The 18134-nt window shown below is 31.2% G+C and overlaps 1 protein-coding gene across 1 annotated transcript in view; it reads right to left on the bottom strand.

Moving 5' to 3' along the window:
• Positions 1-430: 430 nt before the first annotated feature.
• LOC106072441 (adhesion G-protein coupled receptor V1-like) overlaps positions 431-18134 on the bottom strand; it is a 90106-nt gene continuing 72402 nt past the window's right edge. The window contains exons 78-110 of the mRNA XM_056013226.1: positions 17978-18127; positions 16462-16682; positions 15856-16015; positions 15596-15758; positions 14994-15107; positions 14228-14409; positions 13403-13585; positions 12988-13149; positions 12704-12791; positions 12193-12342; positions 11875-12068; positions 11595-11738; positions 11147-11299; positions 10877-11023; positions 10301-10446; positions 9623-9827; positions 9249-9352; positions 8972-9088; positions 8651-8761; positions 8002-8169; positions 7522-7605; positions 7280-7352; positions 7106-7189; positions 6732-6835; positions 5714-5918; positions 5300-5404; positions 4669-4809; positions 3964-4045; positions 3715-3829; positions 3423-3580; positions 2876-2997; positions 2361-2552; positions 431-1901 (exon numbers count right to left, since the gene is read on the bottom strand). Of these exons, the coding sequence (XP_055869201.1) occupies positions 1626-1901; positions 2361-2552; positions 2876-2997; positions 3423-3580; positions 3715-3829; positions 3964-4045; positions 4669-4809; positions 5300-5404; positions 5714-5918; positions 6732-6835; positions 7106-7189; positions 7280-7352; positions 7522-7605; positions 8002-8169; positions 8651-8761; positions 8972-9088; positions 9249-9352; positions 9623-9827; positions 10301-10446; positions 10877-11023; positions 11147-11299; positions 11595-11738; positions 11875-12068; positions 12193-12342; positions 12704-12791; positions 12988-13149; positions 13403-13585; positions 14228-14409; positions 14994-15107; positions 15596-15758; positions 15856-16015; positions 16462-16682; positions 17978-18127 (4803 nt within the window). The 3' untranslated portion in view covers positions 431-1625. The remainder of the gene's footprint in view (positions 1902-2360; positions 2553-2875; positions 2998-3422; positions 3581-3714; positions 3830-3963; positions 4046-4668; positions 4810-5299; positions 5405-5713; positions 5919-6731; positions 6836-7105; positions 7190-7279; positions 7353-7521; positions 7606-8001; positions 8170-8650; positions 8762-8971; positions 9089-9248; positions 9353-9622; positions 9828-10300; positions 10447-10876; positions 11024-11146; positions 11300-11594; positions 11739-11874; positions 12069-12192; positions 12343-12703; positions 12792-12987; positions 13150-13402; positions 13586-14227; positions 14410-14993; positions 15108-15595; positions 15759-15855; positions 16016-16461; positions 16683-17977; positions 18128-18134) is intronic.

The following is an 18134-nucleotide window of genomic DNA, read 5'->3' as shown; positions in this document are numbered from 1 at the left end:
GAAGTTCTAGAAAACGTACCCTTTTCAGACCTTGCCATCTATAGGGCAGATGATGTAAAGGATTTTTTATGGCCTATAGTTAATGAGGGTTTCATGTAGCAGTCACAAATATCAACTGCTTTTACTTTCCCGAACTCAAGTCAGGACCCATTAGAGTTAGGTGGACTAGATGCTCTAATTAATCCCAAAAATTCAAAAGTCCAGAAGCTGTGATGTACTGATGCTGTCTTCACAGAGATTCAAACCATTGAACTCTCTGTTTGGAAGCTTTATCGCTCAGTCACCAAGCCCCCTCTAGAAAGCATACAATGTGTTAATCAGTCTTCCAGGTCCACTTCCCCCTGGGCTTCATTTAAATATTTAACAGGAATTACATAATTTATATTTATTCACTGTTTATTTGTTTTGTCAATTCAGGAAAACGTTTTCATACCAACATGCATTGTGATAAAGAAATAAACTAGTTATATGAAATAAGCAAACAAGGTTTCAAAGCTTTGTGACTTTCTTTGGTAACACTTCTGTTTCTAATTTCTCAAATAGCTTTTCATGAATTATAACTAGGTCACAAATTCTGATGATTGTTCATTTCTTAGTTCTTTGAGCATCTTAGCTTGAATGCCAATCTGGCCTAAAGCTTGATTTGGTTTAAAGTTTCTAAAATTTTTCTTTGATAGGGGCAAAAAAACAACAACTTATTAAACTTTCAATATAAATAAGATTCATTATGAGATTACTGACTGAATACATCAAAATATTAAAGAATTCCATTTTAAGATACACATATGATTCTAAAGTTTATAATAATATCCACCAAGTAAAAACAATATTTATCTACAAAAACTGAGATCAAATATCTGCAAATAAATAGATACATGTTATATCAAGACAGAAAGAGAAAATGTTTATATCAAGGCAAAAATATTCCTCAGGTTTCATACAGATAGTATTATGCTGGCCAGCTAAATAGGCTTTGTCTTGTTAAAAAACATCATATTTCTGATTCAAAGTTTGACTTGAAATTTCAGTTTTTTTTTAAATCCTAAAATTTAGTGATGTTAGTTGATAAGAGATTTTGTAAAATTTAAATCCAGTAATTTTTTTTTTATCACTCACACCCTTTTTAAAATAAAAAAAATTATTTAAGCACAAAATTTTTCATCAAATTGACCATTAGCAAAAATTAATAACCTAATTACATTCAATGCTAAATATTACGAAAATTGAATCTGAAACGTAAAAATAAGTTACATCATAAATTTCAACTATTTAATTTAAGTACAGTTTAATACAATGACACAGAATACAAGTTTTAATATTTTCATATTTTAATAAAAAATATTGAGATAATCAAGGTTTAAAAATAACATATAACACATAAGATGTTCTATAACTTTATATTATCAAAATTGATATGTTTTTAATCTAGAGACCATTGAAGAAACTAGGACATATTTAAGTTTCAACTAATGGAATGTAAGTATATAAACCATTTATCTCCACTGTCAATCACACATGGGTGTCTGCTTCTGCTTTCATTCACACATGGGTGTCTGCTATGTCAAACAATCACACATGGGTGTCTGCTATGTCAATCAATCACACATGGGTGTCTGCTATATCAATCACACATGGGTGTCTGCTATGTCAATGCGCTTAGTTTCATATTTGTCAAGTATAAAGGACAACTGTGAGGAGTCATCATCAAAACTTCTAGAGTATTCACTGGGTGCTAGCCCTGTCTTCAAGGCATAGATCAGCTCATCAAAATCTGGACTGTCACTGTCAATGGTGGCAGATGGGCTTATTACTGCCACTGGAGGGTTGATATATACCTGAGAAGGCAAGGCTCTTCTCACTGTCATTCTGTTCCTACTTGCTGAAGTATTGTTTTCCCACGCCTTGAAAAAAATAGTGACACAAAATTAGTTTGAAGTACCATCAATCAACCTCTTGACCTATTCTGTTAAGACTTATTCTTTACATTCTTATTCCAAACTTAATAACAACTTTTACTTTGAATTGGTCAAAACTTTTTCTTCTATTATTTTACTATAAATGTAGCTAAAGTAATTTAGAAGAAAACTATGATCTATCATTTATAGATGTACTTCCTACAGATAAAAGGTGATGTCATATGCAATGCTTTTCCTTACACATAACCCAACCCATTACAGAATGAGAGCTGCTCACTTTTGTAATTTATTTAAGGAAATATTTTGTTTGAGTGTTTTGTGCATTTCAACAAAGATTATTATCATGCTGATTTTTCATTACATATCTTGTTTTTGACTATAAAGGAAAAAGAAATAGTATCAATTTTGAAGTACTTGATGTATGTAACTTGCCTGTCCACTTACATCGTTAAGTAAAAGTGAGGCTCTGGATCCCTTCACACTGCTAGCTACAGGTGTACGATTGTAAGGCTTCTCTTCTCCTACCATCAACTCTGGAGCATCCCCTGAGACTGAGTAGGATGTGGTTGATGGACCAAAAATACATGAAAGTATTGGGTTCCTTATGACAGCATACAGCACAAATACCAGAATAGCCTGTAATAAAGATTTGTGACATATAATTTTTTTTCTAAACAAGGGCTTATTGCAATATCTTAAAAGTTCCAATTTAGTCAAAAACTTTTTTGCAAATGATTAAGAGAATGTGATTTATTCTGAAAATTGTTTGTTAACAAAAGTGTTAATGTAAAGTAAATTGAGAACTACAACTCAGGTATTAGGGTATACATCAAAATGTAAAAGATATTTGAGAAATAACATGAAATGCTAAAATAACATACATGTTACAGTTCCAAGTAATACACAATTTTTGTTAAAAATCTGACAAAAGTATTGACATAATTTTATAAAGTACTTACTAAAATCAAATTACAAATACAAAACAACACCATCATCCAAAGGTAGCCATAGATCAAGTGTAAAGCTAGCCACAGACAAGTCAGAATCATTGCACACCAGGTCAGAAGAAGAAGTGGAATCTCTGGTAGTAAGCAAACAAGTGGATATGTTAAGGTAGTGTTTCATGAAGCAGTGATTCTCAAAGGAAAGATACTATAGAACCATTTCTTGAGTTGTACACATTGGCAGATATTGTTAACAGTGCAATATTTTGAACTAATGTAATGTATTTCACAAAATAAATGTAGACTATCTGCTGATATTGGCATTATGTAAACATTTTTTTTCACTTATACTAATTAATTATTCCTTAGAGTTAAACAATGTTTCTTCAAAAAAAAAACTAAAAAATATTTTTTTAAAAACTTTTTTTTTTCTTTTTGCATAAATTAAATCAAATTTAAATCACCCAAAAGCTATCCACCAGGTTGTTCTGAGTGGGCTAGTATTCTTTAATATTCTTTGTCAATGTTCACATCTGACAAAATAATAATAACAATAATGTACCTATTGCATTCAGCCTTCCATAGAAGAGGTCATCATAGGATTGCCACTGAGCAGACAACTGATAGGCCTTAAGCAACACAACCCCAGCCATCAATACAGTAAACAATACAGGGGCCAGGATACCTCCAATAGCAGCAAAGCCATTCGTCAGGAAACATCTGTGTTTAAAGCAAATACAGAAAGTCATTTTTCAACCAATAGGGAACTAAAGTAGCTGTTTAGTAGCAATGTTTAGTATCTAAATCAATGTAACTTTTATTGAATTTGATTATTGTTTGATTGTTCTACTGACATTTCTCCATTGTTGTTGACATCTCCATATATAAAATCAACAGCCAGACTTGTATGGTACTTGTAGATGTTGAAGGTGGTAGCATAAAAAATGGCCAGAATTACAAGTGGGACTCCTGACAAACAAACAGACAGACAGTATCACAGACATTTTAACAGATCTAAATAGTCATATTTTGTCAAAACATTTTCTAAAGAGATTCTGACACTGTTCCAGAATTCCCATTAAATAGACATGCATTGCACTTACCCCATCCAATGATAAAGAAGACAACATAATGTCTGTCTGTATGTTCATCATTCATAACAAGAACTTTCCAAAGATTTATTGCCTGAAAAAGAATTCAAATCAGTACTGTATTTACCAGCTAAAATGTGGTGCTTGGGTGAAAAGATAGGGAAGCCAAACAGAACTGCCATTGGGGTGCCAATGAAACTGAGATCATTGCACTGCAAGGAATGTAAAAGAGCCCTAACAGCCCCATAACAATCGACATACTGTTCCATAAGGGCACCTTTATGATTGACCATGGCAGATAAAAAAAATGAAAGGGTCTTGCGGTGTGTTAAGGATATAGGCAGCTGAAAAAAATAGTTTTAAAAATTTGTATCTCTGACAGAACGATTGTTCAAAAAGGCTAGCAGAGGGGAGATTCCGTTGGCCAAAGAGTTGGATCTAGTCTCAACTCTAACAAAGACATATTTGGTAAAAAAAAGAAACCCTACCACTTGAGTCACTGAAAAGTACAGCCATAAATTCAGCATAGTAAACCAAACCAACTAATTTAAACCAATAATAAAAAAAGTACCAAGATGCAACAGATCAAGCATTACCTTCTGCAACTTAGGATATGCAGCCATTTGTCAAAACAAAATGTAATTTGAGTGTGCTATCAAAATCTATCCGCAATTTAACAACTGAAACAAATAAATAAAATACTACATGAAACTCTACCTGTGTGACAATCCAAGTAAACTGTGCCAGAAAGAAGTAATGTATAAACAGACCCATGGCGATACATTTGGAGTTATCTGAGCTTGTGTTGATAGCCAAAATTTGATCAGGTGACAAGAATGCATCAATTACAAAGCAAAACTAGTTTAAAGAGAAAATTATTCAAATAAAAGTTAATTCAATGATATTAAAACATCTCAATGAGTACAAGCAGCTTTGCACTATAATAATGATATGGATAAAAAATTGACCTAAATTCTGGAGTGTTTTAATAAAGTTTCAGAATTCTTTCTTTTTAATAGATGAATAGGATGCAGCTCTTGAACTATGACATTGAATAGGACAGAGTTATCCCAAGGTCAAAGGTAAATTCCAAAACAGATAACTTCTAAAGTCTTCTCAATACATTATTTAGAACAGAGACTTATCCCAAGGTCTGCTTCTATAGTATCCTCACTACATTATTTAGAACAGACTTATCCCAAGGTCTGCTTCTATAGTGTCCTCACTACATTATTTAGAACAGAGACTTATTCCAAGGTCCGCTTCTATAGTCTCATCAATACATTACTGGCCATTCTTTTACTACATGTACAATAACTGAAAGACAAAAGTGTATAGATGGAAATACCTGGAAGAAGAATATAGCCATCAAAAAATGCATGTGAATGCTGACAGTGAATGTGGCTTGGCGGAAACAAATGCAGTGGCAGATAACTGTTAGCAGAACTGAAGCCTGAAATAAAAAGGTCAAAGTGCAGAAAAGGGCTCAACAGCATATCATATTTTAGAATTTAATTTAATAGTATTGCACTCATAACATGAAATGTGAATATCAAGTACTCGGTAAATGGAATCTTCAGTCATTAAGGTAACTCCTCTTAATGTTTTAATGTTAATATTTTATTGGGTATTTATATTTTTACAAGTATGCAACTTAAATCTTTAAACATTTCTAAGAGTTCTGTTAAAGAAATATTTTAGGAAAACCTGTTTTAAGCTTAAGAGATGCAAGAACAAATATATTAGTTATAAAAATTCTAACCATGCAAATGAAACAAATAACAAAGAACCACACAGTGTAGCCCACAATGTCTGCATCTCTGGTGGAGGCAGTTACAGAATAGCTGGACATATGACTGCACTCGCAGTTCACAAAGTCATCCACAGCCTGACTTAAGTCATTTTTCACCTGGCACACATCATTGGGGTTGACCCACTTTCTGGTGCTTTCATCAAAGTACACACACCTTAAAGAACAAACATTAATAGAAACTAACAAAAGAATAGAAACTTACAATTTTGTTACACAAGTATTTACGTGAACTATTAAAAAAAAAAGAGAAAACTGATTGTAATGAAATTAAATTAGAAAATAGTGTCTATTGTTATTTAAAAATATATCTCAGTGTTAAGATGCATGAAAGATTATTTTAAATAAAGTCATTAAAAATTTGTGCACTTTTATTTTCTATTATTTACTAATAAATTTTCAATAGTCGAAATTGGTAATAACTGAAAAAACTTTGCATGAACCTAGATAAAGGGACTTAACTCTTTACTAATGTTGGAATAAAAATGTCTGGGAAAGTTTTTTTTTTTACAGATTTGTACTAATTACCAAAATAATTTTATTCTATGAGCTGGATTACAAACTCGAATCATTTGTGCCCCCCACCTCATTACCAAACTGCATCTTGATTTGAAATTTTTGTGCACAATGCATAAGGCTTAATGGCAATGTAGAAAAAAAAGAGTCATTGGAAATATAATACTTTTTAAAGTATCAGTTAAAAATGGCAATGTTGATAAAAAAGTCATTGGAAATATAATACTTTTTATACTGCTTCATATTTTTGCTTCAGATAGATTATAAGTTTAATCTTGTCACAACTCCCTTTAAATTTGACAGTGGTTAGATAAATGTTACATGATTATTTAATAAAACAAGAAATACATTATTCATGTTAAAAAAACAATTTAAAAAAAATAATAAAAGCATTAACTTGTAAATGTAAACTAATGTGCTCATGGCAAGGAATGTAAACAAAACTTGTACAAACTTTGCATCTCTAGCTGCTATCCTGCGATCAGGTGTGTGAACTGTAAATTGTACAGGACTAGTGATGACTCCAGATTGTCGACCTTTGAGCCCAAAACCTACAACCTAGTGAAATAGACTTCAATGATTTTTTAACAAATTCTTTTTTTTAACACTCCTTGTAAAACAATACAAATAAAATTACAACAATTCTTCTCAGAATGTTTGAAACAGAAGTTCTTCTTCAGCTAAGTAGAACAGCACTTTCATTTGAAATATGTAGTCTTATGAGTTAGAAGACATGTTAGTTTGCTTTGGAGCACAATACAGTTCAATGAATCTAACTATGGATGCATATGTTTTGTTTTTTTCTATACAGGACACATGAGTACATACCTTCTTATTGATCAAAGGGTTCTCCCCAGAACTTGTATCAAACCATGTGACACTATTGTAATCCAGAACATGGAAATCTATACACTGTTCAGACAGAAGAAAAAGGACAGCTACTATTATATATATATCTATAAAAAATGAAATAATACTAAGACAAGATGTTATCTACTTTACCTGATCACTGGTGCCATCAGCAGCTGTATCCACCTCTGGCAGGGTCTGGGAAACAACAAAGGAGTCTTTGGTCCTAAAAAAATTATTTAGAGATAATTGTAGATTTTTCTTTAGTTAAAATAACTAGCATATATGCTTGTTGTCATCACCTAAGCCAAAAGATTGTATATAAAAAAACAACTTTTTTCATTACAATGAAGTGCCCTTATAAGAAAAACAACAGAGGTACAGAAACAACTTACTGTATGTTGAATGTATAGCCAGCTAACTTTGATGGTAACCATCTTCCAGCAGAGATTGTAACTGCAGAGCATTGTGTACTTATCCTATAAACCCAAAAAGAAATCCATTTTATATGGTGACTATACAACTAATAAGTTACGAATTAAATAGGAAATTTAATAATTTAATCAATGAAATATAACATTTAGTGTAGACAAGATAGCGATGCTGTGATTCAATGTAAGGTAACTTTAGACAGAGTGTTAAAAAATTGAAAGTTGAGAAAGCTAAGGGAATCAAAAAAAGTTCCTTTTAAAGTAATTTATATAATTACAAAAAAAAAAAAAGATTGAGGGAATCAATGATTCTTAAATTTAAAATTCTGGAAACCATAAGTCCATATTATTTATTCAGAGCTTTTCACACAGATAGTAATAATAACTTTGAAATAAAAATTGGCCTAAGTATAATTTATAAAAGAATACAATTGCAATATTTACATATCACTGTCCAAAGAAGGGGGGCAAGTAGTGTCTTTAATCAGAACATAAGCAAAACTTTCTAAAAGCCCTGCCAGTGAGCTTCGACCTTTTCTAGCATCATTGATGGCATCATCTAAAAGTTTACAGAACAGATTTCTGACTGCATTCAGGACCTCAGTAGGCAACCTAAAGACCAAGTAAAAAAAACTAGCATTTTGTTGTGTTCTTTAAATGTATATTTACTTACAATAATAGCCTAATCTTTTCTAATACAATTTACATTTTTCATATAGCTCAATGTATCTTAAACAAAATGTGTTGAAAAAGTTTTGAAAAAAGGGAACGATGTAGTTTTAGAAGAAAGATATTTATTAAATAGATCAAAAATGTATCTTTTTTTAATATACATAAAATGATATGCTTAAATTCTTAAATTTAAAATTCTGAAATTTGTTGTTTTTGAGCAAAGAATTCTTAAAATCACAACAAAGTTCCAATAAGAATCAAAACATGTCTTAGTCTTAGCAGTCTTAGTCTTAAGATAATGAACTTTGTATTACAACTACATCTAGACAGTATTTGTAAGGAGAAAAATGTCTAAACAAATATTAGAATTGAAATAAATGGCAAGCTACATAACTATTTAGTCTAATCAATTTAGTCATACTTTCTCTGATTTCCTTGCTGATTGATCTTATTAAGCACATCCTCTACCAAGATTAAATTATCAATATTCAAATTGGTCTGTGCTAGTTCATTCAACTGTCCAACAACAGAACTGAAACAAGATAATTAAATTATCAATATTCAAATGGTTCTGTGCTAGTTCATTCAACTGTCCAACAACAGAATTGAAACAAGATGAGCTTTTGTTACTCAGTAAATATTATGAATATGCCAAACAAACTGAACAGTCCTCTAAACATTTGATAACTATTAATGATACAAATATCTGATAATAATGAAAAAATATTATGTCAATATTTACATGATAACATCATCATTAGCAAGACTCCCAACTCCTGGTTTGCTGACAATAGTCCAGATAGCAACATCTGATGTTTTTACAATCCTGATCACAGCTCGGCTTGCATTGGGATTAATACTACACAGAGAAATTAATATTAGTTTGAACTTAAGTTTCATTTGTAAATGCTAGAAATAAACAATGCTAACCACAAGCATAAAAAAATCTAAAAAAAAAATAATAAATTAAAATAGATTCTATAGTACTCAAAAAAGAAACAATTATCAAAATAGCCAACCTGGCACCATTAGTAGGTGATGTTAAAGTGACATAAAACTGTTTAGGTAATGGGTTATCTGATGCTGTGACTGGGCTCAGAGTTAAGGTAATATATTGACTCTCCTGAAATATGTATCAAAAAAAAATATTGCATATCATTATACATATATATACTATAAATTGTTTATTAATTATTTTTTTTAGTATTAATTTTTACTGTTTTCTTTTACTAGCGTTAATGATTTCAAGTTTTTCATTTAAAATCCCAACACTATTTTATCCAGAACGTAAGGCAGAGACAACAGAGCTATTTTGTATACAGCATTATAAGCTAAGTAAAAATGAAAGATCTTGATAAGAAAATACCAAAGCTAGATAAATGTATATAACAACCTGAGTGTTTGCTAGGAAAGATAAACTGTTGCTTTGTCCTTGAAAGTCTGCCCTGTCAAGGGCAGGATACACCTTGACTCCATACACAAGGACAGAGGTTTGCATCTGCTCAGTGTTGAAGGCTACTGTCACATTGTACTTTTGACCTTTGACTTTCTCTACAGATAGTTTCACTGACACATCATTCTCCCCTGCTATAATTTCCCTGAAAAAAAAGAATTAATTAATTGTACTGGTCCAAGATTTTGTAATAAAATTAGTAAAATGACTAGCTTTTTTGGATGATGTGGCAATATTCAAGGCAGCCCTAGGTAAGGTAAAGATTTAGACCTAGAACTGTTTTTTTGTTTTGCTTTATATGTTTCAGATGCAACTTTAGAATTGAAGATTACTACATCCTAGCCCTGGCAACAGAGTTTGAACCCAGGACTGCAGAGACAACAGTTCAGAGTGAATACCATACAACCAGGCAGCCAAAGATGTACACATTTCCATAAAACATAACAAATTATTGAACTCTGAAAGTTCAAAAAAAAGTTAATTGCAAAAAAGCAATTAAGAAATATTAGATAATTTGATTATTATTGAGATACTAGAAAGGTTTAAGAAAAAACGAATATAAAGCATCTTTATTTGTAAGAAAAAAAAATGTGTATTGTAGATGAAATGTTGCCCAACCTGGAATTTTGAGCAAACTGTACAAGCCCACGGACATAGTCACTTGGATCAATGATGACACTGGCTACCAGACTGTTCTGATTTAACTGAGCATCAGTGTCAACACCAGTCAACAGGACAATGAAGCTGTAGCTTTCCTCAGGGATCTAGAGAACAACATATACAATAAAAGAAAATCATTCTCAAAAAGTAGTTGCTTCATACTAATCATGCTTTCTTCAGCGATCTAAAGAACAACATAGACAAGGAAAATCATTCATAAAAAGGTTGTTGCTTCATACTAATCAAGCTTTCTTCAGGGATCTAAAAAAACAACATATACAATGAAGGAAAATCATTCTCAAAAAGTAGTTGCTTCTCACTAATCATTATCATCCCACTAAAAGTGGCCATCTTATAGAAAGAATTAGTTGATGTCCACAGACTATTAGAAACCTATTTTGATCATTTTTTTCAAATATCAGATTGTTATTTATTTGATGGCAAGTTATATTCATACAAATCTATGGATAACTTATGAACATAATTTGAATATGTAACATGCTGAGTCTAAGCAAGAGAGTTATAATAGCTTACATCATCATTGATAATATTCACTATCAGATCACAGTCACTTTTTTCTGCTGGACATGTAGTGAAGCCAGCTACTTTGACCAGCTGAGAAGAAAGATCAGCATCTTCTTGGTCGCTGCTGTTTACACTGCGTTTAGCTTTCCAATTGACCTGAGTGGATGAAAACCAAACATTGATAAATGTAGAGCTAAACAATAATGATTTGCACAGATTTGGTGAACACAAGATATCAGACTTTTAAAGGTGGAGATAAAATGCTTATTAAAAGATCACCTTGATAGTTCCAAAATAAGCATTGAGTCTGGTGAGCTTCAGGACCAACATGGGTGATGTGTCCTCATCCACATGGACGCTCTGAGAAGATTCTGCAAAGCCTACAAGCCCATTGCTTAAATCACTAGCTGCGATATAAATTACAGCATAACCCTACAAGAAATAAAACAGGAATAATTTAGGATTATAGTATATAGACATTATATTGAGTAAACTTTGACCATTAATTGTTTTTCATAAGTTCCAAAATTGTACACAAATTTGTTTAACAGTGATAGCCTAATGCAAGGGTTTGAGATCCAACAAGTAGATAAAAAAAAATAAAGAATAAAAATGTACATATTTACATATTCAAACTTTACATCTTAGTAAATTTCATCTTACAACTGTGCCAAAAAGAAAAGAATACATTTCAGCTGACTTGTAATCTGTCCTAATTCTAACTTACTTTCTGACCATTATCATCTAATGATCCTGTGGCTACTCTGGCACCTCCAGTTGGCTGAGTTATGTATATAAGGATAGTCTCTTGTGGTTCCGCTATGTTGTCTTCAAGTATGGTTACACCTACAGTTTTCTCAGATTCCTGAGCCTGAAATTGTTTTAACGCACAGCATTTGTATTACAGTCATGCATGATATTAGTGTCTTATAAAACTCTGTCATGTACTTAGGTTTTTTTTAAAACAATAGCTTTATATTGCTAAAGAGAAGATAATAGAACCTTGCCTGAAACTGAACAACTGTATTCAAAATTTCATAATCCATTCCCCCTGTGGCTGTTTCTTTACTATTTCGTTTACCAATGACATCAGCTATAGTATTGTTGGTTGGACTGTCTATATTGGCCACAATTTGTGACGTCCAGCTCTCCCCACCTCCTACAGTCCTCACAGTCACACTGACACTTCCAAACAGACCACCTGGAAGAGGAAACCAGAAGGAATAGTTTTTAATGAAGTACATTTTTTAATTGATTATAGACAAACTGGGGTGTGGGAGAGACAGTATTTAAATAAGAATTGAACAACTATGTCTCAACTTGACCTGTTCTAGACACTGTTAATGTTACAGTTGTGAAAGTCTCGTTCACATAACTGAAGGTTGGTTTCAGGGAGAGAACTCCATAAGGATCATTGCTTTCTCTAATGGATACCTGGCTTAATGAATACATCTGAGATAGTCTTGGACTTAAAGCTGTCAACAGAATAAAGTTGTGTAATAGTTACAATAATGAACCATTTATGTAGAACTAAATTACTAAGTAGTTTCAAAGTGCTTTAGAAATACTATTTACAATCACAATAACATTTTAAGTTCATATTTAGATTAATCAACAGTAATAAATTTCACTTCAATACAAATGAATTATAATATTCTTCCTGAATGTGTTAGCTATAATTTATGTATGAACTAGTAACCCTTGTCCTTTTTTTATAATGAAATTTTTTTTAAATGTGTATATTTGTTAACAGTTACTATTAGATTTGATTCAATCTTCACTAATGTTTATTAAAAAAAATGAAAGCCTCGAGTTTCACCACTGTAAGTTTGCTACCTGGTTGTATTGGTGTTGGGAATTTCTCAATCTTTGTAAGATTCACATAGAATAGTTCAGTTTCTTCTGGAATGTTGTCTTGTCTGATCTGGTGACATGATGAAAATAAGTGATTGCCTTCATTATTGGAATGATTGGTCTTAAAATAAAATATTAGGTCTTTAACTTAATTCTAATGGGAATTAGATCCAATGTTTCAAAACTGACAATGATTTTAAAATAAATTTTGTAGTATGGAATGTGTTTCAATTATTATCAGGATGACTAAAAAAAAATGGTTATACCTTTATTTGAATAGTGGCTACAGTTTGTAGTGGATAAAAGCTGACTAGACCCCCAGATATAGGTTCAAAGTCCAGATAAGCTTGGGCAGTACCTGCTATTGTTTGATAAGTCACAGCAATAAGACCTTCTGACCCATATAGACGCCATAGTGTCAAGGTTACCTGCAAAGTGAATGAATTGTAGGATTAGGGTTATATTCTTTTTATAAAACAATTACATTCTGTTTTCTATATCACTTAATTTGATTCCTTCTGAAGTAGATAAACAGAATCAGAGTAAAACTAGGTAATTTTCTTATTAATTAACTTATTGAAAGTAATACAATAGTGATTAGTGACAGAAATGAGCAGTTATAGCATTCTTTACTATTATATACCGAGTTAAAAATTCACAAATGAATATCCAAGGACTTACCACTTCTTCTAGTTCTGATGTTTGTGCTAAGAGAGAAGTGTTTGAGATCCTGACAAGTCCAGATGGCTCAATACGCACCAGAAGAGGTGAGGTGGACAACCTAGCCCCACCACTCACTAATGTCTGAGGAGTCTGGGGTAGTTGAAGTACAAAAGCCTCTATTTTGTTCACTTTAGGAAACAACTGCAAAATAGAAAAACACATCATAAGTTTTATAAGCCATAGAGAAAGACTGTGGGTGCTGGTAGTACCCTTGCCAAGAGCAAAGGTAACAAAGTGGTTTAGTCAAGAGAGAAAAAAAGAAAGCTGTCTTATCAGTTAGTCCTAAAATTATTTTTGTTAAGTTTTTGTTTGCAGACATAAAAAAAATAATTTGGTATCTTTTATTTTTGGCCACAATGTTAAAAAAAAGCTGTAAAACTTTTAAACTAATTGATTGATTGTTCTTGGTGGTACAATTGTTTTCACTAGCTACAGATATTTTTTTCAATTATTATTTTCCTCTTATCAACCTCAACATATTAGAAAACAGACTTTGTTAGCTAATCAGAAATTCAATACAAATCTTATGCAAGTCAAACTTTTTGATTGAGTGCAACAGTGAAAAACAAAAAATATTCAACAATTTAATATTATATCTGTTAGATATATTAATTTGAGCGAAAATGAAATCGTTTCAAAAAACAAAATCATATTTAATATGTAAATTAAAAGTCTTGGCATTTATTTGTTGTTATTACAAACAATCATTCATTTTCCTAAATTATAAAGATAAAACTATTTCTAAGTATATCCTGAACATTGAATCTCACTTGAAAATATTACCTGAACAGTAATGTTGACTTGTTGCTGTCCATGATTCATAGCAACAGTTCCTACAGCTGGACTTATTTCTCCATTTGTAACATTGACTGGCAGATCACTTATAGAGTAGCCAGCTCTCCAGTCTATGGTCAGGGCACCATAAGTTCCAGAACGAATGATGGTTGCAGTCACAGTCTGATCAGCTGGAACAAACAACAGATATTCAAAGTATTGCATTAACACAAATTAAAACTTCTTACAGCTATAGACAAAGAGTTTCAAGATGTACAATAAAAGCCTTAACTCATATGATACCTTTGGAAACAACTATTTTATAAAGAAAGACACTAAATAATGTGAGTCCATAGTATCAATAGAAAATAATGCAGAAAATCATTAGATGGGAATTCCTGTCCTCTGATTTTTATACATAGTTTAGGAAAGATCCCTTAGTTGAAAAACATTACTTTTACTTCATTTCCTTTGGTTTAAAAATGGTGCAGCACTTTGTAAATATTTTGATGAATTCATTATGCAAATGAAAGTTGACCTAAAAGGTAAAGTAGACAGCCTCATTGTCTGCCACCTTTTTTCTGATAAAGATTTCGGTTCCAAAAAGTACCAATGGTTCTGTTTTTGAGCTATACAAAGTTATTTAATGCTTGTGCTAACATTGGAATAGTTGAAAGTGTATATCTAGACCTAATAATTTTACCTTTTTTAGTGAATTAAAAGGTTTTTGAGTTTTTATAATTTAAGACTTTTACTTCTTTTGATTTCTAGTTACCTTCATTAACAAAAGTAATGTCACTTGAGAAGCTCAATTCTGAATTAGCTGCTATACTTGGAACTGTTATTTGTGCTTTCTCCATTCCCACTTTAAAACTAGGTGGTGTGGTCACTAGGATAAATAAAAAATGAATAAGTTTTTAGTGTTCTCAAAGAAATTAGTTTCAATACTAAACACAGAAAAATTTTATATATTTTTTAAAGTGCTAAAATGCATAAAAATATGCAGCATACATACACATCAAAAAGCAATTAATTTTATGGAAAGTTTTTTTTTTAGGGACAAGATTACACACATATGAGAAGGATATCACTAATAGTACAGAACTTGTCATACTTAGGAGAATTGTTTTTTTTGCTTTATTTCAAATATTTTAATATAAATAATAATAACTGCATTTTATTTTTCCATTTAAACTGTGTTGGTAGCAATCTCCTAGTACAGTTTTAGGGACAATAACTAAACATGTATTATTTTAAACTATTAATTAAGGTTTTTGCTCTTTTGTTATCAAATAATATCCATTAATCAAAAATAAAAGAAGACATTTTAAATATATGTTCCTAAATCATGAAACCAAACAAAACATTAAAGTGTACCTCCTGGTCCCAAGAACTGGACATCTGTAAGGTAAGCAGTAAATGTTGAACCAAGTTTTAAGAAGCCAGTTCCTAGGAGTGAGATAAATGTTGTTGCTTCACTAGACCCATTGACAAATGTGACTGTTCCTGACTTAGAGCTCAATGCCACATCTGATCCTATCTTTTATAGAGAATAAGAAGAGATATAACAGCATACATAGTCTTCAACATTTCTATAACAAGCTAAGTTTTAATGCCATGAAATACAATTATCTTACCAAGTCATAAATGATAGTAAATGTAATTATAACTGATCCAAATGTGCCTTGGAAACGAGAAATGTTCAACTTTACTTGTCGGCTAAGATCAGCAGAATTCACAACAACAGCTTGATTTTCAGGTATGAGGCCAAACACTCCATGTGGATTATCATTATATCTAAGATTTGAAATGTGAAACAATTAATCATTGCGCCTAACAGAAGATTGGATAGATAAAATAGAGGATTACCAAATCTACAGATTCAGGTCTGAAAGGGTTAATTTATTTTACCCTATCTGGGATTAGATGTTGAATATGAAAGAGTACATCATTATATCAAGGAAAAGGTTTTAATATAAAATAGTTTGTTCCAGTATGTAAAGTTAAAAATTAAAATATAATGTTTTTGTTTAAGTAGGATCTGATATTAAAATGTAATCTTTTAACACTGAGATTAGGGTAAGACTGAAACTTAAAATATTGATTAGCCATAAAAGACAGATTTCTCAATATATAAAATAAACAATAACAAGAGACTCTGACAAATGAGCTATAATTTTATTTTTTCAACTTTAGTGTTACATTTCACCAGTTTCCACTATGCAAGTCAAACTTGTAGTCACCTTATGCTGAATGTGGACTGATTATACTGGCTATCAATTGTGGCACCTCCTTCTACTCTAACAAGGACTAAATTAAAATACTCTGTCAGTTCTGGAATGTCGTCTGGTAAAATCTGAAGAGTTATCACACCATCTCTCTGGCTATCCAAAAATAACAAGGTTCCTTGAGATGGTGCCACATCCGGGCTGCTGAGATCATTGCCTCTTAGTTCCCAGTAAACCTAAGCATTCAAAAACAAAACTTAATTCAATCAAACTGCTCTGTTTGTATTAACATGCGTGAATAAATTTTAACTTCATTTCTTCAATTATTAATTTCATGTCAACATGACAATTTAATATTTTACGTACATTGAGTATAATGAAGCTTACAAACATACTAGAACAAGATTTAAATCTTAGTGAAGAAATTGTGGGCTAATAATTAGCTGTATAACAACATATCCAGATACAACTACAAGCTTCTTTTAATGATTAAGTATCTTTAAATAACTTTAGCATTCTGCTAACCTTTTAAGCCTGTAAAAGTAAATAACAGCATCTAAGGTAGCAATTTTAAATACAATTTTAAATATTTTAAAACTCTATAAACAATTGCAGTGAAAGGTATTTGTCTCATTAAGTAAGATTACAGAAGTAGCAAAAGTAGCAACCTTGAACCCCTACATCTCTCAACTAAATTGTATCTTTAGTAATACAATTTTTTAGCTTAATTTAAGATACAAAAGTGATATGGTTAAATTATTTAGACCATTCACATCACTTCAGAAAAGGCCTAAACAAACAATTTAAATGTGAGGTCCTGTAAAAAAATATTGACAAAGCTCAAAACTTAAAATAAAGCTCATTTATTACAATGAAACTTGATTATAACTTTAGAAAATAAATGGTCGACTGGGTGAAAAAAATGAAAAAAAGAGAGAAAAAAAAAAAAAAAAGAAATGTTTGTAAGAATTTATAAGTAATCTATTGTTCTTTTTATGCTGATTCATTATCCAGTTTGAGTTTTATTCCACTCCCCCCCCCCCCCCCCCCCCCCCAAAAAAAAAAAAGTCTAAGGGAAATAACTGTGTTGTGGAAAGAGAAAAATTAAATTATCAGAAAAAGAAAAATTAAATTATAACTCCATTAATGTTATTTCTCTTTTCTACTCCTTAATTGAATTCAGGTACAAATATTCTACCTAGGTTAAATATTCTATGATACACTCTCTTTCAATTATTGATATACAAGCCAATGCATGGTATATACCTTTGAATGTACTTTAAAACTATAAACAACTGTTTTTAAAGTCATAGATATTGCAACATTAGGTTACATAATTTTTTATTCTCCTTTTATAAACATGTCAAATTTGAATTTACGATGAAAAAAAAAATCTAAATAATATGTCTAAAAATAAATTTGTTGAAAAAAAACTTGTGAAAGCATCAAAAAAGTACACCATAATCTTAAAAAATATAATATTTCATTAATCAAAGAACATGACAAAAAGGCCAAGAAGAAATATACTGACCTGAATGTTTCCAATGGTACCAACACTACCCCTAGTCACAGGAAACACTAGAGGCTCTGGTACAGAACCATCAGGTTCTAAAATTTCTCTAGGAGTAATTGCAGCATCTGTAAATCTAATTATTCCACTTGGGTCTCCATATTTGTCTATCTAAAAA

The sequence above is a fragment of the Biomphalaria glabrata genome, chromosome 1 (assembly GCF_947242115.1).
Source record: "Biomphalaria glabrata chromosome 1, xgBioGlab47.1, whole genome shotgun sequence".
NCBI lineage: Eukaryota > Metazoa > Mollusca > Gastropoda > Planorbidae > Biomphalaria > Biomphalaria glabrata.
The sequence above is the reverse complement of the archived record's forward strand: the minus strand, read 5'-3'. Positions and strand labels throughout refer to the sequence as shown.